Here is a 24,265-nt window from a genome sequence, read left to right on the forward strand (position 1 = left end):
CTCCCTCCCTCCCTCCCTCCCTCCCTCCCTCCCAGCAACAATGGGAAAGAGAATCAAGTCCTCCTTTTGATTTGGCTGTCCTACTTTTGGGTAAACTGCCACTTCTTGCCTTTCCTAAGGCAGGGCAAGCATCCAATTGTGCTATCTTTGTTAAATGCTGGCATATGCCTGTGCCTGTGCCCTACTTTATGAAAGCATTTAGACCTGTTCAAATGAAGGGAACATTTTTGCCTCAGGAATCTCTGCATGCTTTGAAGAATCTGAATTTCTCATCTCTTCTCTGACCAGGCCTTGGAACTATTATTATGAGTTGATGTCTTGATCAATTGATGATTCATTCAAAGTGACATTGGAGGCTGACTGGGCAAGACTCTGTTTCCCCTGTTTAGTTCCTCTGCTTGTCAAATGAGCATAAGAATCCTTGCTTGCTTCGTCAGAGCAAATGGTTTTGAAATGCAACAGACCCAAGGAGAGCATAATATTGTTCCTTTCATCCATGATTTGTTTGTTAGCATTGATGCTAAGGAAAGAAAGTCATAAAAGAACAGCAGTGAGTGGCAGCTGACAGCAACAGGTGGTTATATTTACTGACAAAATGTAAATTATAGAGGGGCATTTGGTACATGTTTTAAGATCCACTTTGGTCTAGTGGTAAAGGCATTAGGTTAGAAAACAGGAGGTTGTGAATTCTAGTCGTTTGACAGGAATGAAGTCAACTGGATGATCTTGAGCCAGTCCTTCTCTCTCAGCCCTAGAAAGGAGGCAATGGCAAATGAAATTGTTCTGAGAAAAATTGCAGGAACTTCTCCAGGCAATTGCCAGGAGTGGAGAAGGAAAAGAAGAAAAAGAAGGAGAGATAAAGTGCTAAACATTACATGGAAGGAGAGAGACTAAAAATACCCTCCTCCCCCCAATTAAGGCATTCGAGATGACATTGCTTAGATTTCTTTCCTATTCAGTTGTCCCAACATGTCTGAGCTCAGTGCTCACTGAATTAAAAGATGTTGCTGTTATCGACCAGGTATTTTAATTTAGAAACTGTTTTCTGAAAATTCCAAAAACACAACTGTACTTCTTTTAAAAATCACTCATCAGCCAGCCTACAGAAGGGCCAATACTGTGCATTTAGAAAGATTCATATAGTATTCATTGTCAGGACTAAGACTATTTAGGGTTTCCCCCATATCTCTAAGTTAAGGTGCCCACCCACATCCTTGTGTCAGCACGAAATGGAGCCCATTAAATATGTGGTCCATGTTACCAATACCTAGTCTACTTCTATTGCCTCTATTTTAAGTCACTGAATATTCTTACCATTATCTTGTTGCTTATTGCTACAGGTAGGCTAATTGGGTTTTTTTCCCCTTCTGGTTTTGCTTTCATCTCTTTTTAGTATATTGACTGCAAGAACATCAGTCTTCTAGTCATTGCCAGAGGAATGGAATGGGTCTCACTTCAGGACTTTGCCAGAGGCAGAGGCAGTTGGTGGGACGGAGGGTGCTGGAGGCAGTTGGTGGGACGGAGGGTGCTGGAGGCAGTTGGTGGGACGGAGGGTGCTGGAGGCAGTTGGTGGGACGGAGGGTGCTGCCAAATTGGTCTGTGGATTCCAGCTGCTGCTCCCTGCCTGCTGATCAGGTGTTTGGAAGCCAGCAGCAGCAGAAAAGTGATGGAGGAAAAAAAATGTGCCTTCAAATCAGTTTTGACTCCTGACAATTGCCCCCTGCCCTTTTCAGAAGTGGCTTACCAGCTCCTCCTTCCTGGGGATGAGAAAAGTGAAAAGCCCAGAAAGCTGGCTTTGTGACCAATGCCGAAACAGAATTCCATCTCCTAGTCTTTAACCACTACACCAAAGTAGCTCTCAGCAGTGAAGAGGTGTGTTTGCGTATGTGTTAAAAATGATCCCTCCCAGGTATCAAATGCATTAAACATGCCATTGATTCTACCTAGGTTGGTTTGTCTTCCCCTCTTCCCAGGCTCTATTTGGATAACTGCAAACCTAAAATAATGTGAAATCATGAAATACCAGGAAAGACACCGGAGTAGACTTGGCCTTAGAGAGGAAGGAGGCAGATCCTGCCATGCTTAATCAGTGAATTAGGTCTCTGACTAACTATTAGATAGCTAGTCCCTTCTTTCAAGGGATGAGGGTGATAGTGGATTGAAACTGACAAATATAGAGAAAATGGCAAATATGCCTCAAACATTGTAATTGTTAATATGAGGGAGAGAACAATAATTAAATACATGGTAAAATTATAGGCATTAATGTCTTTATCTTTATTTGGACCAGTACATAGAAGGATACTCAAAAGGCCAAGTTAAAATTCTCAGGCCAAAATATTCCTGACTTAAATAGTAGCAGTGTTCCCACAGCACACTTAAACAGTCCCTTAAAGATTTATTGGCTGCCTTTGCATAATATTCAAAAAATTAGTAATGTTCATCTTGATGTCAGTGGAAACTCAGAAAATGGGTTAATTCAATAACTAAAATATGCCCATTATGTGAGCACACTAATTGAATTTTTGCTCAGTTGTTTCACAATAAAATGATTTTTGTAATCTTTCTGCTCGAGGATGACCATGTTGAGATCATGGCCACTTGTTAGAAAATGAACAGAAATGGATGCTTTATTTGGATACCATATTTTTCTTGGAGCTCTTCTCTCGTATTTGATGGTTTCCTTTATTAATAGTTATCCCTGGATTGAAATCTTACACCAATGAAGCCTTCACAGCCTCAGTGATGGCCAGACAAACGGCATCATTGTTATAGTGTAGTTCATTTTCTCCTTTTCTGAAAATGTCGCCTTGGGATGTATTGATCAGTTATGTGCTCAGTAAATGGCAGAGGAAGCACAAGAACATGAACTATAAGTTGAAAAATAAAAATAGACAGCAAACAAATCTTCCAGGGATAAAACAAATAAACAAATGAACAGGAAAGATTCTTGTAACTGCTGAAAGACTAAGCAATTTATTGTGGAATAAACTTTCATGGTCTGGAATTGACTTTCCCTTGGCACCATGTTTGGTTTACAATGCACAAAGTACTGTTTTATTGGATAAACTCTAAAACTTATTATATGTCATGTTCTTCAACAGTCAACATGTTCTAAGCATTTACTTGAATAGTCGTGTATACACTGCTACTATGTTTTGAATACCAATGATGTTTGCAAGTGTCAGATGGCAGGCATACTATGCTGCTCTTTCCTTTAAATGCACATCTCTGACGGCAGGAGCCATGTTTGTTCAGCAACATTTATGCATCATTGAAGATTGAAAGAAAACTGAAATATGAAATGACTGGCAGACCCAAAAGGCCAAAGACAATTTTATTTTCTTTCATCTTTAAAGCAGGTGAATTGGGCAGACAGGCTGTGCTGTTTGTGTCTCTCATGTAAAAGCATTAACTCATGAAAGGAAAATTCTATTCTTTTTAAACAGGAAATCTTTTCCTGACATTTCTTAATGTAATACATGCCAGATGCGATGCTCAGGGGCCATGCTGATAAAAGCATGTAGTCTAAAAATAGCCCATTCAGTTGGATGTCTTAGTTCCTTTGTAAGAGGTTCTCTGGCACCTTCAAAATATTCTGAAGTCTTTCTGTGACAATAGGGATAAGATCTTAACTCGTTGCCTTGAGTGTAAAGCACAGATTTGGGGTTGCACAGGTGTGCAGAACAAGTTCATAAAAGTTATATATCATAATAATGCCACTGTACCTTATTTCTTAGGGTCACTTTGCACCCAGTGCAAAAGTGAACACTTCAGGAAATATTGGAAATGTTCTAATAATGTTCCCATTACTAGAATTGTACCGCAGTGCTCAAGTATCTTCAGGGTTGTCAGTGAAGGAGATAGAAACAAAATTAAAATCAACTAATTCTGCAATTATTGACCTCCCTTTCCTTTACTCTGTTAGTTCCAATGAGCACCAGTTGCCAAGGTACAATACAGGTAGTCCTTGACTTACAACAGTTCACTTAGTGACTGTTTGAAGTTACTGAAAAAAGTGACTTATGACCACTTTTCCCCACGTATGACCGTTGCAGCATCCCCATGGTCACATGGTTTACATTTGGATGCTTGAGAAATGACTCACAGTTACGATGGTTGCAGGGGTCATGTAATCACCTTTTGCAACCTTCTGACAAGCAAAGTCAATGGGGAAACCAGATTCACTTAACAACTGTGTTCCTGATTTAGCAACTGCAGTGATTCACTTAACAAATGTGGCAAGAAAAGTTGCAAAATGGGGCAAAACTCATTTAACAATTTTTTTACTTAGCAACATACATTTTGGCTCAATTGTGGTCATAAGTTGAGGACTACCTGAATACCTTGGTACTGTTCGGCCAATTTAATACCTGACTTCAGCTCTTCTTTAATTCTCACATAGGACCTTTTCTGCACATTCGAACTATATATTAACATTCTTGGATAATCTCTGGCTTCATACATTTCATCTAATGAGCAGAATAAGCAGGCATACGATCAGTGGGAATTCCATACTTTTTTTTTTCAAAATTAATCCTTTCAAAATTAATCCTGTCCAAGCAGAACAGTTATACCTAAATGTAAATCATCCAATATGTACTTGGTTATGCTCCAGAGATTCTGGCCAAAAAAGACTGTATTAACGGGCAACTACCCAAAATATTTAAACATCTAATCCTGCTGCTTAGATGTCCATCTCTCAGTCATCATCTGATGACATGCAGTGCTTTGGAGAGGCATCTTAATGAAAAATGTCCATCATATGGAGGAAAAGGAAACTCAACGGTTTTGAAATCCCCAAACTTCCAGTAGCTGGACCTGGAAGTTTTGTTGGCAGAGAGGTGGGTTGTCAAATGTTTCGCAGTGTTCTGTTCTTCCATGATTCAGATTAGCATCAACATACAGGGCCTGGCCTCCGCCTCCCCCTAAGGGGGAAAAAAAATCAACATGATTGGTTAAGAAATGTTTTTCACCACCTTATGGAACAGAGTTTTTAGATATTGCCCCTGGTCTCTTTCCCTGTTACTTGCATCTAAACAGTTATTGACTTGAACTGAAGATGGGTGTGTTGTTATACTAGACATGGTACAGTTTTTATATCGTCATGAAAATGATGACTTTATAGATACATAAAAATGTCTAAAAATGGCAATTTTAGATATAAATGGTATAAATTAGACTAGACAGATAGGTATGTCTAGTCTAGTGAAAAGAAGGACTGGGGGACGACGACATGATAGCACTCTTACAATATTTGAGGGGCTCTTACAATGATGAGGGGGTCAAATTATTTTCCAAAGCATCAAATGACAAGACACGAAACAATGGTTGAAAACTAACCAGGAGAGAAGCAACCTAGAATTAAGGAGAAATTTCCGAACAGTGAGAGCAAATAATTTGCCTTCAGAAGTTGTAGGTGCTCCATCACTGAAGGCTTTCAAAAAAAAAAAAAAAAAAGACTGGAGAACGATTTATCTGAAATGATATAGGGTTTCCTGCTCGAGCAAGGGATTGGACTAGAAGACCTCCAATGTCCCTTCCAACTCTATTGCTTTATGTTCTATGTTCTATCTTTGCTAATATAGTCATGTATTGTGGCTGTCATGAACAGTACAGTACAGTGGTGGGTTTCAAAATTTTTAGAACCTCTTTTGTAGGTGTGGCCTCCTTTGTGGGAGTGGCTTGCTGGCCATATGACTAGGTGGGAGTGGCTTGCCAACCATGTGACTGGGTGGGCGTGGCGAGCTTGTAAAATTTGGGGAAACTCAATTAACAACGCTCTTGCTTAGCAACCAAAATGTTGGCTCAGAAACTCTGGCATTTGAAGCACGCAAGTCTTAAAGCTGTCAAGTTACAAGATCCTTCCACCCCTAACCCTTTAGAAAAAAAAACCCAGGGGTGTTCAAACTTGACAGCCTTAAGACCTGTGGACTTCAACTCCCAGAATTCCTCCTCTCGCTCTTCATCTTGATGATGTGAGGATGGGCGGAGGGAGCGAGCTGGAACCGGTTCTAAGTGGCACTGTAGATTTGTGGAACCTCTTCTATAGAAGAGGTTAGAACTGGCAGGAACCCACCCCAGTACAGTATTCTCTGGATGTATGTACTGCAGAACAAGCTGATCAATAACCACCAGTACTACATCATCAATGAGCACAAAATTCTTGTTTAGATCAGGGCTTATTCTGCAAGGTACATAATAGTCTTTTTGGTGAATATAAGCCACCAAGGTTTATTATTCCATCCATACTAGGTAGTTTTGTGTGTGTGTGTGTGTGTGTGTGTGTGTTGCCTTCTATTTCTTACGTTTGCCTGATATCAGTGAATAACATCATCATGCTTTGGTTAAGGATTTCAACTAATTAAAATCCTTAACGGAAAAAAAAAATCAATCCCTTTCCTCTTATATATCCGTAATTGTCTATAGCTATTTAAGTACCATCTTTCTGTGTGAAGAACTTACCAACAAATAAAAATAAATAAAAATGACACAACTTGTATAATTGTCTGAAAATTGTAAAACAATGTACAAACCATAAAGCCAAGTTTTTAAAAATGGCTTAAAATTAATTTAAAAACTCAAGAGATAAAGATATCTTTCACAATTAGGGGCAGTATTCATAAAAAAATTACAACTGGGCAAATTCATCAAAGCTAACTAAGTAATATTGTGAGTTAATATGTCATACGAAAAAAATTTAGAGGCATTGCAATATGATGAGATGCCCCTGTGAACACCAACATTTTTCAAGCCTGTTCTGCAGAGAACTGAGCCGGTTGCCCTGTAATTAGCCAGGTCCAGGGGCATTTGGAACTTTAAAAGCTAGAACCAATTAATGAAATGAACTCATAAAATAATTGATGGGCCCTGATCTTTTCTGCTGATATAATCAGATCTCAGTGTTATATACTGGCTAGCAGCTTCAGTTTTCACTCTAAACAATCCACTTCTTACAGAAAAGACTGAACTTCGTTAATTCTCACTGAATTGTGTTTCTCAACTTCTTTTCTATTTGAAAATTCAAATTGAATGTGGCTTGAGATAAACCTCTTTCATGAGGTTTATGCTGACTCTACCGTAAGCAGCAATTTCATGCCACCCTGTGGTCCTCAGCAAGTGTTTCACCTTCCTCTCCTTGAACTGACCAGTGCTCTCTCCATCTAGAATCATCTCCTTCTTAGCTACTCCCTTCCCACAGTTACTTTTCACAGCCAGGAAAACAGGCAGTCTGTTGAACAAGAAGCAGTGCGGCCAAGCCAGCATTTAGTGAAACTTCAGAAGAGAGCAGGTAAAGCATGGTGGCACATTGTCATTTGCCAAGAAAGAGAATATTAAGTTCTGCAAGGTGAGACAAGGAGTAAGGTGGGAGTTCCAGCTAATAAGAAATCACCAAGCACCTAACAAAAAAACCAACAACAATAGCTTGCCTGATTTCCTCTGAAGCAGGAGCCACGACGAGAGATAGGCTTTGCATTCATGCCCCAGAGAACATTTGTATTGCTCTCATTTATAGAAAAGGTATTAATTTTCTTTCACTTCCTCTAATGCTGAATTCAGGTAGAGTCTGCTGGCAAATTTATAAGCAAAGAGTAAGATGAGAGCAGGAGAAAAAAAAAGTAGAAGTATTTAAAATAACCAGAAGTCAGCCAAGCAACTCACAACATTAGCTATGTTTAGATTTTGAGGCAGACATGCTGGTTCAACACTAGATGAAGGGGAGTAGGTGGAAGCAAGAGCTAGGAACTAGAAGGAAGAAACAAGGCCAAGCATGTGAGATGTTGTGGAGGAGTGAGAAAAGTAGTCAAGAGCAAATGCGCAGAGACAGGTGGATTTGAAAGTGACAGATTAAGGAAGAAAGAAAAGAGAAAATGGGAAGGGGGAGAAAACATAGCAATACTCCTGGAACAAAGGATTTTATTGAAAGTCCCACTTTTTAGTATGTTGAGATGATGATTATGATGATGGTCATAATGATGATGATGATTTAACGGGTTCCATATGAACGTTTCTCTTTCATATGCTTTGGTAGAAAAAACCTTGCCAAAAGTTCATCATAACCTTTTACCATAGTGACCTTCTCCTTTATGTCCTTTTTCTACCCCAAAATATATGTAGGTGTTGATCATCCCAGCTCAGCTGTGGTTGAATTTATATGCTAAATAAGCAGCACCAAAATTTGATCTGGGGAAATGTGTGTAGTGCTCTACAGATTATCCATGATGTTTATTTGCATAATTACCTATGACGATGCCTTCCTGGCTTCCAGACATAAACATGGAGGCTGTTTTGGAAGGCAAGTTGAAGTGTCTAATTGCCAGGAAGGGAGAGAGACGGTATTGAATTCTTTCTAACTTTGGTACAGTAAGATGATTTGAGCTGGTTGTTCTGTGCCTCCCCAAAGAAAAGGGAGATGGAGAACGCTGGTGTTGGGGACAAGGTAGAGCTTTCGCTTGTTCTGGCTTCTTGATGAAGACCCATTCATACCGCTCCATTTTAGGATGTACCTTTTAAGAAAAGATAATATCAGTCAGGGATATTTTGGAATTCACCACCCAGAATAAATAGGCATTTCTTTTCCCTCTATGAATCCAGAGTTTTGGTGTAGCCTGGGAAGGAGAGTTAAAACAGCCCTATCTTCTCCTTAATTAGAGAAGATTTCTGGAGTCAGAACCAAAACCCAACAAGGGTACACTAGCTAAAAAGAAATCAAACCCCAAAGACATCAGAAAAGTGGGAAAGAGAAGCCTCTAAGACAAAACAGTGGTCTTCAAGCTAAAGAAAACTATCATTCTTGGCCCTGCAAGATCAGCTAAGAGACAGAGAAGGACAGAAGGCTGATCAGTGTCTATAAACCCAAGCATGATTACAAACCAGGTTCAGAAAGACTGTAAGAGCTGGGGGAGAGAAAAGCCCGTAACAAAATCTATGGAGAGAAAAGGGTTTTTACATGCAAAGGACTCGGGCTGGCTACAAGAGCTGAAGACAGGGGAAAAAGAAAATGTTTAAAGAAATAGTTAAGACAAGGAGACCTAGTGTTACAAACATAGAAGTAGGAACATTGAGGTAGAACTTAGAGATAAAGAGTATAAATTAGGACAAAATCATCTCATTACTATAAATTTTTAGTAATGGGAAGCCTGTAGATTCAGAAATGTGGGAAACTAGAAGCAAGCATACAATTAGCATTAAGGTTACAAGTAAAGAATAGGAGTTTAATTATGAATAATAAAGCAGTTTTTGTAGAGAAAAAACAAAAACAAATTCAGACTGTCTGCTTATGATCTGTACCAGATTAAGAAAAACTCTAACAGATATCCTAATTGTGACTATTTGGTACATTTGGCAAGGACTCTGTAGGGATAGGAAGCTTTAAAGCAGAGATACACAGGCTGCACTTAAGTCCCTGATGTTACACATCCACTTGTTGATGGCATGCTATGGCGTGATTTGGAATTATCAAATATATAAAGTAACCCATTTTATTTTATCCAAAAATTCCAACCTTCCGTCACTGTCACATCCCCTATTGTCCTTGCTGCTGAAAACACCATTCAAAAATATTGTTCTCTTATTTTGTTAAGCTCTGGCCACTTCACGCAACAGATTGAGACGTAGGCAGAGAGTGGCTCTTTAGGTCGAGTGAAGGGGACCTTTTCCCAGAAAGAAGAGAGCAAGATCAGACCCCCCCCAAAAAAATGACTCCCCCCTTTATGCTTTATATTTATATTTTGGCTTAAGCTGGTTATCTGTTTCAAAGTTGGAACATTAGTATGTTGTGAGAAGGAAAAATTATCAGGTATTATGGATTCAGGAGAATCAACTAGATTAGCAGTTAATGGAATGGGCCTGGCAATTTCTATGTTTGTAGGGGAAGATACATAACGTAACGTGGTGCACTTCACTGGAAGTGACTGTAGAAAAACATCCAATGAAGTAATGTTGTGGGGAGGGCTCACATCTTTTAGGAAGGCATTCAGGGACATAGTTTTATTTTGGAACAACGCAACAGTTTTCATTCTTTGTAGGATTCATGTGAAGCCCCAAAATACATATGAACTCTATTTTCTAATTTTCATCATACCTTAGGTTGGAGGGTTATACTGAGGGTTAGATTTGGATCAGACTGACCAATGCATAAAAGAAACTGAAAGAAATTACTTATAAACCAATATATTCTCCTCCATGGAGTCCTGGTGGGGCAGTGGTTACAATGCAGTATTGCAGGCAAACTCTGCCCGCAGCCTGGAGTTTGATCCTGATGGGGCTTGAGCTTGACTCAGCCTTCCATCCTGCTGTGATCAACAAAATCAGTACCCAGACTGTTTGGGGCCATATGCTGACTGTATAAACAACTTTGAGAGTGCAGTGAAGCACTATGGGGCAATGTACAAGTCTACATGCTATTGCTACAGAAATAAATTAAACTTACTGTAAAAATAAAGCATTCTCCTGTTCCAAAGAAGCTTGTTGTTCCTCCCCGTTTTTTTCTTTCATTCCAGTCAGAGGAAAGAAATGCTCCACATACCTGAATGGGAGTAAGATGTGAACAAATGCATAAGGTTTCCTGATAATCAAGAACACTTAAGAAAATGAAAGATAACAGAAGACCACTTAAAATCTTATGGTATTCAAAACATCCAGTGAAAAGACGGGGTTACCAAGCAATGTGAAGATGTAGTTAAAAACATGTGATTATGATCTTCCTATTACTTTATGAGGGCACCCTGGAGCAGAACATTAGGGACGGGGCTACAGTATCCCCTTTTGATGTATACAGGTTTAGGGGAGCAGTTTTGAGTAAGTTAATCCACTGAAATTTTAAGCCTCATAAGTAATTTGTGCTTCTAGTGTGACTAACATAGTAAAAGAATACGTACAATTCCAAGTAACAAAGGCTAAAAAGCAATCAGTAAAAAACATAATCAAAGGTTAGAAATACTCAAGTGGTTGAAGATAGAAGCACAAAATAACACTGGAGGTGGAAATTCTCGCAAACCAAAATCAGATCTTTCTCTGGCATCCAAGAGGATGAAGGTGGAGGTTCGTTCTCCAAACTTGTGGGTTGGTTTCCAAATGTTTCATTAATAGGCTGGGTAACATCTTCTGCAGAGATGAAGACTCTCACTTGATGCGACCCATATTGGACCCACCACAAGACATTCAATCCACAGAGGGATTGAATCAAGATCATGTGATGTACTAATACGACTCTATAAAGCCTTAGTGAGACCACGCATAGAATGCTGCATCCAGTTTTGGTCACCACACTATAAAAATGATGTTGAGATTCTAGAAAGAGTGCAGAGAAGAGCAACAAAGATGATTAGGGCACTGGAGGCTAAAACATATGAAGAACGGTTGCAGGAACTGGGCATGTCTAGTCTAGTGAAGAGAAGGACCAGGGGTGACATGATAGCAGTGTTCCAATATTTGAGGGGCTGTCACAGAGAGAGAAGGGGGTCAACCTATTATCCAAAGCACCTGAAGTCCAGACAAGGAACAATGGATGGAACCCTCACCTGATGTGACCTCCCCATCACAAGACCTACTGACCACATGAAGTCTTTAAAAATAGAAAAACACAGACACTGACATCCCCTAAACTCCACGGAATATATTACCTAGCCTGGCAATGAAACATTTAGAAACCAATCCAGAAGCTTAGCGAAAGAACTTCCACCCTCATCCCATACCCGAGCTATAGATATTCGCCACCATGGCAATCTAAGAGGATGTCAGGCAATGCTCACTGGAGAGAATGTTCAGAGATGAGGCTTTTTATCTGAAACACTCTATTCTTAATAGCCAAGCATGATGTTCATCCTTTAAATTTAGGACTGGAAGCAACTTAAAACCTGTCCAGGTGTTAGTGCTTCTAAGTGTGCATTTGAGACTGAGATGTACACCTCTCCCTATAAAGCTGTGAGCAAAAAGAAATATATGTCATATAAGAATTGCCTGCAATTTCCTTTTGAGCAGTTGGCATTCACAGTTGGTGGCAAACTTGGCAAAACAACTCTTGGAATGCTTTTCCTTCCTCCTCATTGGGCAGGAAATAGATATTCAATGTAGAAATTATTACCTTTGAAAATGTCTCTGATAGGAACATATTCATTCACTTGTTCGTATTGATTAAATGGTATCCCCCCCCCCCCCACACACACACATTTTTTGTTTTGACAATCAATATGTTTTATTTTTGGAACAACAATAAACAGTTCTATGTGAAAACTTTGTGGTTGTTTTATAAAGCCCCCTATCTTTTCTCTAGTCCTTGTCTTTCCACCAACCTCCATTAGGCTCTCAGAAATCTACTTACCTCCATCGTCAGCATTATTTGAAAATCCTGATGTAATAAGATTTAACAGGCATAGTTAAATGAGAATGATGGTATATTGATGGTATAAAGATTTTTGATTTAAAATGTACAATTCAATATGAATGAAGTATAAAGAATGATTGTAGTAACGCACGAAATTTATTTGTAACCAATCGACATGCCTTCTGGAAGATGTAAGGAAGAATGTTTTTGTGTGTGGTTTTTTTGTTTAATAAATAAAAAATAAAAAAAAGATTTAACATGCAGACTTTTGAGAGAGTTGGGCATCATTTTTAGATAGAAGTAAATGAATGCATGCTAATATTTTAAGCACAGAATTTTGTTTTTAGCCCAGAATACACTTGCTGCATATGGCTTTGGATGGGTTCTGTTTTATTCCACAGATGGAAGATCCCACTACCCCAGAATTTTTGAGATATTCAGAACTAAATCACTTACTTCTCCCAGTGTGTTTTTTAACAACAGTAAAGTTGGCTCATAGCCTTCACAGCAGGAATAAAACCTGTAGGTAGCAAAAGAAATGGGATGAAATGAGTCCCCTGCTAATAGCTGGGAAAGCAATTCCTTGATGGCATTGAGATGAAGATGGCTTGAACAGTGGAGCATGTTATCCTTAGTATTTTATTAATAAGCCTGGAGGAAGAAAGATGAAACCAGACAGACTCTGAAATAGAAGTTATCAAGTTACCTCACTTGTTTTACATTGTCACAGGAACATGTACTTATGGAATGTGTATTCAGTAGAACGAATTCCATTTTTATGCAGATAATTTTCTGCTGTAAATCTTCCATAACCATTAGGAATGGGTGATGAAGATGATGGAAATTGCAGAGATTGCTAAATTAACTTCTTTGATCAGAGGAAAAAAACCAATACTTACATTTAAGGCTGATTGAAAACTCCTTAAATACTTTTTGTATGGATGGGGGGGGGGGGGGAATCTTGTGACCTGTGATTTTGATGATTAGGAAAAAAAACCTTGATAATAGAAAAAAGTGAGCTTTTTTGTAATCATTGAGCAAGAGATAATTTTCTAATTATCTTTTTTATTTATATTTGTTGCAAAGAATATCAGAAGCTTCTTCCTATTTCTTTTTACCTTTTGTTTCTGCACCTCCCCCCTCCCTCTTTACTTGACATAGTTTTTATGTAAAACTCTTAATAACAATCTATATTTTTTTCTATATATTTTCTAAATATGCCATTCTACTGTTTTTAAACTCCTTGTGGAATTCTCAGAGCAATGATTTAAAGGATCGGGAGAAAGGGGCAGGAAAATATGCAAGAACCTTAGACAAAGGGGCTGGGACATTATTTAAGTCCTGGGAAACAAGATAATATTTGGAAGTGACTCAGGCAGATATCTCCCTAATTCACTGGAGTATAAGAAAGAGGGTAGGTGCAGAATACTCAGATTTACAAGATTCTGCTATTATAGCCAATCTCAACAAAGTATAGTTTTAGTCTTCCTATGGAGCTGATTTTCTAGTCCTGTCTATCCCAGAGGTTGACCCCGAAAGACACTAAATTGAATGTGAAGGTGCTGAGATATTGAGAAGCAATGCTGATCCTTTCATTTATCTTAAAGCCTTATTAATACTAGAGTTAAGCACCCCTTTTTCTTCATTTCTGTCTCCTTTTTTAGGATAGCAGCAGAGTTCCTGCCTCTTCCCCTGCACACCTCCTACGGCATCGTCTGCTCTTGAATAAAGCCTCATGATGCTTTATATGCATTTTAGTGATCACAACTGGGTACAGCAAGTCAGTTGTTAAATGAAGGTGTCACTTAAATGAAACTGTGACTATTCTTATGATGTTACTTAAGCTTTCTTTGCCTTACAGGTCTGCATGGTTATACTTCTGAGGACTGGTCATAAATAGCAATAGCACTTAGGCTTATACACTGCTTCACAGTGCTTTACAGCCCTCTCTAAGCGGTTTACAGAGTCAGCATATTGCCCCCAGCAATTTGGGTCCTCATTTTACCCACCTCGGAAGGATGGAAGGCTGAGTCAACCTTTAGCCTGGTGAGATTTGAACTACCAAATTGCAGTCAGCTGGCAGTCAGCAGAAGTAGCCTGTAGTACTGCACTCTAACCACTGCACCATCGTGATGTTACTTTTTCATCACAAACATAACTGCAAATGAGGATTATCTGTATAAAACCTTCTTTCCCCTTTTGGAAGTTTCCATAGAGGTTTGTTTGAGCACCTATTGATTTTTGTGTTTGACATGACTGCCTAAAATGCCTGGAGGAATAGCAGCTGGTAATGACTGCCAACATGTCATTGTTTTGTTAAATCCATAAAGGAAAAGCCAAAACATCCCTTCAGTCTAACCAATATTTCTTTCTTTATTTAAAACTTTTATGTGGTCACCCAATTCAACCAAGTTATGAGCAACTTCAAAAAAGGGGGAAAAAGCAACAAAATATTACAAAAAGAATTCAAAATCGCATTAAGTACATCTATAGTATAAACAATAAGGAGATAATTTCCACGTTGTGTAGTAACTGCAAAGCAGACATTTGGAAGGTATAATCTCTATGGCATGTGCAAGATCCTGACACAGATTCCTGTGTTTGGCATCAGACAGTTTAATTGTAGTTGTACAAAGAGTGATACTTTCAACGTAGGTGCACCTTAGCTGTTAGATGCTCCAAGCTGTAATGTTCACACTATTAAGGATATCTAGTCACATTCATCTTTTGAGAGGGTATGAGGTTTTCACACCTGTCCCAACATATACTAAAGCTGTTTTTATTTACAATTGGTTATTGACGTACTTTCCCAATGTACATGGAGTTCTAAATATTTCCCTTCTATTTTGAAAATACTTACAGGAAAATGGCTAGAATACAGCTGAAGGCAAACCCCCCCCCCCATGATTAAATGGCTAGTTGGTTATATGAACTATAGAGAAGATCCTAGGAGCCTGGCATTGGGGGAGTCCAAAACATTAATCACATATAAATGGATCTTCCAACATTACCAGGCCCTCAGCCACCTCCAAAGCACTGCTAATGTCAATTTATTCAATGGCTTCTGCCCTCTTCCCAGCAGGCTCCTTTCTGAATGGCAGAATAAGAGGTAGGCCAATGTAAAACAGCACCATTTCACTCTATGGAGCCATCCTCTATTATGATCTCTGGAATGATTTGTTTCAAGTCAGTGGTTTCTTGTGAAGAAGCAAGAGTTTTTGACTTGATATCAGCAATCAAGAGCAGTCAGGGTGAGCTACTTCACTCTGGTGGAGATTCGCTTTTGCAGAAGATTGCTGAACATCAGGAAAAAGGCTATTTCCTCATGGCTTCTCGGGTCCAATATATGCCTAAAAGTGAGGAGCTGCTTTGTGGAGTTTGCCTCAAAGGGGTTTCTTTAGTTAAATTTCTTTGATTGAAGTATTACTTAATAAGAATCTAAGCATAGGAAAGGTCCCTCCTATCAGGCTAAAGAAAGAAATTTATTCTACAAGCTCTGAGGAGAGATCTGTTCCATCAGCTCCTTCCTGCCCTTATCTGACATTGCTGTTTCCTGAGTATTTCAATTTGAAACTAATCATAGCAAGAATATGCTGGTTTAAGAAGTGTGGCCTTGATTTGATTCTTCTGTTCCTCTTTTCTTTCTCTCTCCCTCTTAGACAGATCTGCTCTAGATCTGAAAACTGAAATTATAGGCTATTTTGATTTTACTAAGCTTATGTATGTCACTCTGGGCAGGGGTGGGCTTCAAAATTTTTAGCAAGGAGTTCTCTGCCTGGTTGCTGTGTGGGGGTCGCCATGGTGGGTGAGGTTTTTCTCAAGCCTCCGGGAGAGCGAAAATGGCCTCCCCAGGCTCCGGTAGGCCCATTTTTCGCCCTCCCTGAGCCTCTGTGCACACCCTGTACTTACCTGCATCCAATATGGGCTGCGTGGGGACTCCTGGGAGGGGTGGGGCTGGGTGGGTGGGCCAGCCAGGAGCAGGATTTGGGGGTTCTCCAAACTGCACAGAATCTTACCTAGAGGTTCTCCCGAACCCCTGCAAAACCCCAACAGTCCACCCCTGATTCTGGGAGAATTTATAATTGGAGAAAAGTAAAACTGTTAAATAAATAGTTTCTGAAGAACGCCTAATACCTGAAGATCTGGTTGTGATAAATCTTAGTATTACTTGTTTTTTTTCTTTAAAAAACACAACCTCACAACCCCCTCCTTCTCATGTGTCTTCTCATGTTATATTTTTTAAACTTGAAAGTTCCAAAGTACATGAAATTTTAAAGATTCTACCCCTTCATTTTCTCTGGTGTGTCCCCCCCCCCCGGCCGCTATTTGTCCTGAATATGTGCTGATTAGGATCATTCAAAAGAAAGCAATGAGATACTGATTTCAGTGGCAGCTTTCTAATTGCATCTTCTGCCAAAGGGTACATTTCCAGAGAAATTTACCTATGCTACTGTCTGAGCACTCTACTTGGAAATTGCTTCTGATGAGCAAATATCCAAATTAGGAATTGCTTGGAGGTTTCATAGCCCACACTGAGCCCACAAGAGCCTATTATTTGTTTAGTGAACAGAGATGGGATAGGCACAAAGGCTGTGCAGCACTTCGGATGTTATCTTTGTAAAATGATTTGGAACTCAAGGGAGTGTGAATATAGTACCTCCCTGCAAAACCTTTAAATCATCACAAGATTGTTGGGGGTGGGTGGACAATATTCTAAAATGCTGCAGGCTAATATTGTATTCATGCACCTGCATGCTCTGAAGCACTTTCTGAAGGTTGTGCTGTGGTGGCGCACTGGTTAGAGTGCAATACTACAGGCTACTTCTGCTGACTGCTGGTTGGCTGCAATTTAGCAGTTCAAATCTCACCAGGCTTAAGGTTGACTCAGCCTTCCATCCTTCCTAGGTGCGTAAAATGAGGTTCCAGATGTTGGAGGCAATATGCTGACTCTGTAAACCACTTAGAGAGGGCTGTAAAGTACTGTGAAGTGGTAAGGGCTATTGCTATTAATCCTGAAGCACTAAGCAGCCTTAATTAGCATGCTTAGAGGTCCAACAAACTACACTAGGAACTCCCAAGTATAAGGAATTAGTCACCTTGGCATCCTTTTCCTTTTAGGTGCTTTTGTACCTAAAAGATTGGATTGAGATACTCTCCCAATTTCCAGTTTTTCAGCTATGCCAGAATCCAAGATCTTGCCAAGAAAAGATCAAGAACTCTCAAATACTTGTGTCAGCAGCAAAAGTGGGTGGCCTTTAAATCTTACAGGATCCTTAGCCCTCATTTGAGCTTAAGGAAGGTGCATAAACCATAGTTCTTATTCTGAATGTTTGCTCAGTCTTATATATATATATATATATATGTGTGTGTGTGTGTGTGTGTGTGTGTGTGTGTGTGTGAGATATTTGTACTGATAAATAAATAAAGGGAGACTAGGATAGATCTATTTCGAGCTAATTAGCTCTCATCAGCTAGCCATACCCTTACTGGGATTTGAACCCGGGCTGTATATATCTTAGGCAGGAGTTTTAGCCACTAAGCCACGGGCTCTGTTCCTTATCAGTTGAGCCAGGGAAATAGGTATGTAACACAAATACATACATACATACATACATACATACATACATACATACATACATACATACATATATTGTAGTAAGCTTCTCAAGTGCTTTGTTTTGTGAAGGTCTAGAAATGCCGTGTCCATTCATTGTGAACACTGTACTCGTCCTTAGGTAATTATGTGGAATGCTCAGCTATGCCATAACCAATTGTAGTGTCAGTATCATAAGCACTTAAATGGACTGTATGAATAAACATTGTTTAAGGCAACTTTTTTTAAAGCACATCAGTATACTGACCACATTAGAATACTAAACTAAGCTTTAATATAGTTTCTTTGATGTTGGCAACTTGGAATGTGGGAATTTTATAATCTTTGTAAGGCCAAAGCTATCACTTTGTAAAAATGCAATGCTCTTGTTTCTAATGTTCTATTCAGTTTCTTCTCCTAATTCTTTAATTGGTGTAAACTTTTATAGCTCTGTTCACTTTATTTATATGTGCCTTACTAAGTGTCATATTTTGGTTAATACTTTGAAAATATGGCCCTTACCTTTGCAAACTGTATCCGTTTTCAGAAGTTGAGAATAAAAGAACAGGTGGGTATAAAGAAAATCGTTCTGGGATCCAGGACCACACAATGCGCATTTCTTGAGCTTTAACAATGGTGGAACTAAAATTATGCGCATTCACAATGAGGTGGAATGGTTGTCTGTGCAGTGGGAAAAGAAATGAGAGGCTGTAATCAAACTATAATTTCAAAGAGATTGACTTTTAGGATAGAGAGGGCACTCTTTGCAAACAATTATCAAGCAGGAACAGCTGCTGATTATATTGCATCCTGGAATTGCAATAGTACAGGACACGCAATGGACATAAACTCTGGGACTTATTTTAGAGCAAGGATCGTCATGTGATCTGCTGGTACTTAGCTTTCCTTATTCTTTTTACATTTACATCTACATGTTCCTTCAGGATAGAATTTTATACTTTGGGTGAAGCATAAGATATCCTTTACTCTTCAAATTAGAATTCCCTTAAAAAGATAGTTGCTCGCTATTTAATGTTTATGGAGATACTCAGTCATCCAGGTTATGGTTATGCCAAAGATGCTTTTTCAAAAGGCAACTGGACTTTTCCAAGAAAAAAACAAAGAAAGATTATTTTAACACAGAGACATATATCCTACAATACATGTATAAACTAGACAACCTTCCTTAGACAATCTATTGTTCCCAGCTCTGAAACTAAGTTTACTTTACAGAACTTCAGTGTCTTTAGGTTTCAGGATTTGATGCTGAATCTGATATTAGATATGATTTTAAGCATGGCACATCTTGCCAATATTACTAATAGAAATGTCCATTTCATTTATCTTGGGAAACTGCCCATGCATTTGTATCCCACTCAAAAGAGAAAACAGCAACCTAAAAGGCATATGGAGTCCTCTATAATGTTGGTGCCTTCTCCAATTATTTCAGGCCACTTTCCCATTAATGGCATGCTGGCAGCCATATTCCAAAATGGGGACAAGACCAGGAGAAAAGTGGGGCAGGACAAGAACAAACTCATCAGTTAAGTAGAATTTAGTGCACTCACAAACCAATATTCAAAATAAAACATATCAGAAATAAAATCAGAATAAAATCAGAAAACAGGCTAAGAATGTTATTATTGGTAATTGGTTCATCAGTGGGTACTCAGAGTATGGCTAGTTTTAGCTTAGAGGGAATTTTTAAATATTATTCTGCCAGTTATTAACTAAATACAGTTAGGTTGATTATTCAATTGCAACTACTGGAGAGATTTTGGAAGCAACATTCAAGCTTTGTGTGGGGCAGATTCTGAAGCCTTGGAGTCTGACTTTGATATTAGTTCTATATGTTCTTTTGGGAAAATATCTGCTGTCAGGAATGGGCTTTGGAAGACCATGTTTTATCATTGAAGAGCCGTGGTGGCACAGTGGACAGAGTGCAGTACTGCAGGCTACTTCTGCTGATCACTGGCTGCCAGCAGTTTGGCAGATCGAATCTCACCAGGCTCAAGGTTGACTCAGCCTTCCATTCTTCCGAGGTGGGTGAAATGAGGACCCAGATTGGGGGCAATATGCTAACTTTGTAAACCACTTAAAGAGGGCTGTAAATATCTACTCTATGAAACGTTATATAAATCTAAGGGCTAGTGCTAATCAGACTGAGCAATGAAGTTTGGCTAAAACAAAATCCTACTCTTAAATTCTGATATATCTCAGAGAAATATAAAACACAGCAAGGCTTAAACCATACAGTAAATGGTAGATCCCAATGGTAGATTGTTAAAACACATGGAGATTTAAACCAATTTGCTTTCAGGGCTATTACTGATGTATTCTTATGCTTATTTCTACACCTTTTTCAAAGCTGGTATAAATCTAACATAGCTCAAATTTGTTTATGATTTTTTTTTTTAAAAAAGGTGCATGTATACCTAACCAGTACTATCTACTGGCAGGATTATCCAATATATATTATGAGTTCTATAAACTTCCAGTGCTTAGAGCAGACAGATTATGGCAGTTATGGTCTAGAATCTCTCTGCGGGTGAAGGCATATTTTACTGTGATTGATAGGATGGGCAGAAAATACTCTGCATGGGTTATTCTAATAGGTCGGTTCTGCAGTCATTTAGAGTTGTATTGTCTAGCATCTTGTAACTGGAAATGTTATGACATGCCCCAAAATATAGTAAACAAAGTTCTTATACCTGTGATGCACCATTGTTACTCCTTTATCCACCAGAGCCTTCCGGTTAGCCATTTGAAGAAGCCAGATTTCTTTGCGGGAAAAAAGCCGGATGCCAAATGCTTTCTCTAAAAGCTTGTCAGCCGCCAAGTATTCCTGAATGTCCCACAGGAAAGCCTGCAAGCTTCCCTTGATGTCAACCACCTCTTGTCCTCTTGAGGTCATGAAGAGACGGTATTGCTTCAGCAGTGCCAGAGCAATGCGGTAAAGGACTTTTTGCCCCTCCAAGAGATACACATCAAAGATGCGAATGACATAATTAAAGGGAAGATCATCAAAGAGCCACACCAACCACTCAGAGTACACCTCAAAGATGTCTGACGAGCTTGCTATCAGTTGATGCGCTGCTGGGCAGTGCTTATTGGCTAAGTCCCTTAAGGTCATACAGGAGGCCTCGTGAGCCAGGAAGGACTGGTCTATGTAGGTGGTGTGGGGAGCCTTGGAGTAGAGGAGTCGGCAAGTAATCTCAAAGCATTGGGCCTCGTCTTGGCTGTAATGGAGCAGCAGAGCAGTCACAGCTGGGAGCAAAGGACAGTAAGTAATCTCAGGGTAGAGACTGGAAATGCAGATAAGTATTTTCTTCAAAACCGTTATCCCTTCTGGAGTGAGGCAGTATTCGGGCATGATGCTTCCTGACAGGAATTCAGGCAAGGGATCGAAACTTTCACTCTGGTTTCCAAATAACTTGCTGGCCACATCTCGGTAGACGAAGGCATCAGGGGTCATTAGCCGGCATGGTATATCTTGGATAATGTGCTGGTAAGCCTTGGCTCTCAGGGTATGGCTTCCAGCCCAACATCCTTCCCTTGCTAGCTTCTTCAGCTCTTTCCTAGACTTGCCAAGGAACTGTTCGTGAGAGTCCTGATGATCATTCAGTTTGGGGATTTTGCTCTGATCCACAAATACACTGCAGCCTAGGTAGGAAGCTGAATTACTATCCCATGCCCCAGCCTTGGCAATGATTTGCACAGGTTCTTTAATTGGATTAACTGTCTCTGTAGAATAAAGACATTATGTTCAGTGCAATTTATCTAATATTTGACAGCCTGCTTAATGCTTCTTGACAAGGGGGACCAGCATTGTTGTTTTTCTCCAACTTTTGAACAAGTAGCACTTAAATTGATAAACAGCCATTTACCATTTGTGCTTAAGCTTCCATTTCATTCAATAGGCAGTTGGTCTTATCAATGTTAGGAATTGAAGGGTAGGGCAATGGAAGATTTACACTGCGGTAGGGTTAAATACTAAATACGACGCAATGTTTTTTTTAAAAGGAATTTACTTATCTAATGAGTAATCATTATATATTTCTCAAAATAGCTATAAAAGAGTATTTTCTTATCTTGATATGGCGTCAGTCAACATAGCAAATACCTGTGTATTCACTAGATTCTCAAGATGCTTCAGAAGATGAAGCTTTCCAGGCACAAACATTTTAGATTACAGTGAAACAGTTCACTGTAACATAACTCTGAACTGTTCGGAGCACTGCAGACATTCAGACACTACAAGGACAGGCACAAGCACAAGTTCCTGACAGAGAGTGAAGGCAACAGGAGGTAGGGAATTATTTTATAGCTATATTATCTAGTAGGAAACAATTAATGCTATTAGGACTGCACGTAACCCAAAGTCTTCCCACTTTGCAAGTCCTTGTATCTTTTTGCATCAGTCCTTTGTCCCTCCCATTTCTTCTTCCTCTTTCTCCCTGCCTACTCCCTCAGATGCTCTCTAGAGAAACAACGGTGCTGTAACTTCACTCTGCAGTGCCCAAATTCTTTTAAAAGTCAAAGACATGAAAGAAAAGAGCCATGGAATATTGTTTTCTTTGAGTTGTGGGAAAAGAACAAAGTGTGCTAGGCACAGAGAAGGAGAAAAAAGATGAGACAGTGTCAGCAGAAAGAAAGGGGAAGGAGGGAGAGGGATATCTGGGAATGGAACATCTAAGAAAATCTGTAACCTCCTGCATATGTTGCCGGATCCTTTAAGTAACATTGGCAAGGAGTTTAAACTCATTCTGAATTTGAAATCAGGATCTCCTGGGAAGTGCTTTACATGGGGCTTCCCTTGAAGATCACCAGGTAACTAACACTGGTCCAGAATATATCAGTGTGAATAGGGCTAGGCTCCTCCAAGTTTGCCCATGCTGTACTTCCGAAGTGTGATCCTCCCTGGCTCCCAGATACCTTCTGGATGCAATTCAAGATATTGGTTATCACCTTCAAAGTGCTACATGGCATGAGATCAAGTTATTTGTGGGACTGCTTCTTCCTGGGAGTATTGCTTGTTGTACCAGAGTGGATAGGGTAGATACGTTGTACTATGTCCTTTCTCTAAAGTGTTGCCATGCGTTCCTTTTCTGTGACTACCCCATTATGGAATATCCTCTAGCGCAATACGGCAAGCTCCCACCCTTTTAGCCTTCCAGAAGGCTGTCAAAACCTGGCTCAAGACCAGACACTGGGGTGGAGATTGGCATGGTTGTTGAATGGTTTTATATTGCTAAGGTTTTCATGTAGTTTTCTGTAGTTTTATTATTGTTGTAAGCTATCCAGGGTTGCCTTTAAAGAGGCATGACCATACAAATCTTTAAAGTAAATAAATAGTTAAATAAAATCCTCTCTTTAATGTACAGCAAATAGCAATGGGAATGGACTGTTCCCATGAAAGAATCAACCACCACAGTGACATTTTTGGAGAAACTATGCAGACATGGTTACAACAACCTGTAAAAATATTCTTCAGATCTAAGAAAGAAGCAAAATATTAGGAAGAGTCTCAGACTGGCTCCCTGGGGTATAGACGGAAGGGAGGGAAAATGCAGTCAGGCTTTGAGGATTCTGTTGCTACAGCCAATCTCAATAAACATGGACTTTTGGAGTTGTTTTCCTGATTTGGCCTATCTTGAAAGCCGACCCTGATAATGCGATATCCAAGTTCCAGAGACAGGCTTCATAAAAGATATTTGAAGCATTGGGGAAATCAAGCAAGCCAGGCTAATCTTTTTCATTTCTCCTAGGAACACTCAGGATCTGGGAGCAGCCAGGCAGGCAGGCAGGCAGATGATGACCCTGTCTTGAGCCAAGATATACGATGTCCTCTACTCTGAATGTGGGACAAAATATCCAAAAGTAACTGTTGAGTCCTTGAGATAGAGTTTGGGGCTTCTTGCAATAGAAAATATCAGATGGAAATTCGACTAAATCTTATAAATATAATGAACATAGGTAGTGTTGATCACATTAGTTTTCATCTCTAAGTAACCTTACTTTTTGATTTGTTGGGGGGAAGAGGAAATTTGGTATAATAGGAGAGGAGATATGCAAATCTATGGTTTTCCATTTCAGCTTTTCAAATAGTCTTGGATTTCTTTAGCTTTTATGACCCAATCTCCCTTTCTCAAAATATACAGGAACAATGGCTGTCTCTTATGGTGCAGTAAATATTTTATTTTATGTCATGGATTTTTTCCCCAGTCTTTTATTATTAAAAATGGGGCCATAGATTCTACTCAGTCTGGGCCATTTTGTACTTTATCTTGATTTTCTTGAAGTACAGCTAGAACACAACCAGTGTATCCACCATCAGTGGCATATAC

At 39.4% G+C, this 24,265-nt stretch overlaps 1 protein-coding gene across 1 annotated transcript; it reads right to left on the minus strand.

The window, feature by feature from the left end:
- Positions 1-4,317: 4,317 nt before the first annotated feature.
- LOC309397773 (TBC1 domain family member 24-like) lies at positions 4,318-22,907 on the minus strand (the record flags this gene model as incomplete). The annotated part of the gene is made up of 7 exons (XM_081964104.1): positions 4,318-4,928; positions 8,243-8,507; positions 10,433-10,528; positions 12,782-12,845; positions 18,441-18,599; positions 20,630-21,662; positions 22,820-22,907. The coding sequence occupies 7 exons, from the start codon at positions 22,905-22,907 to the stop codon at positions 4,783-4,785; spliced, it is 1,851 nt and encodes a 616-aa protein (XP_081820230.1). The 3' UTR covers positions 4,318-4,782.
- Between the last annotated feature and the right edge of the window lie 1,358 nt (positions 22,908-24,265).

The sequence above is a fragment of the Natrix helvetica genome, assembly GCF_964273705.1.
Source record: "Natrix helvetica genome assembly, chromosome: 1".
NCBI lineage: Eukaryota > Metazoa > Chordata > Lepidosauria > Squamata > Natricidae > Natrix > Natrix helvetica.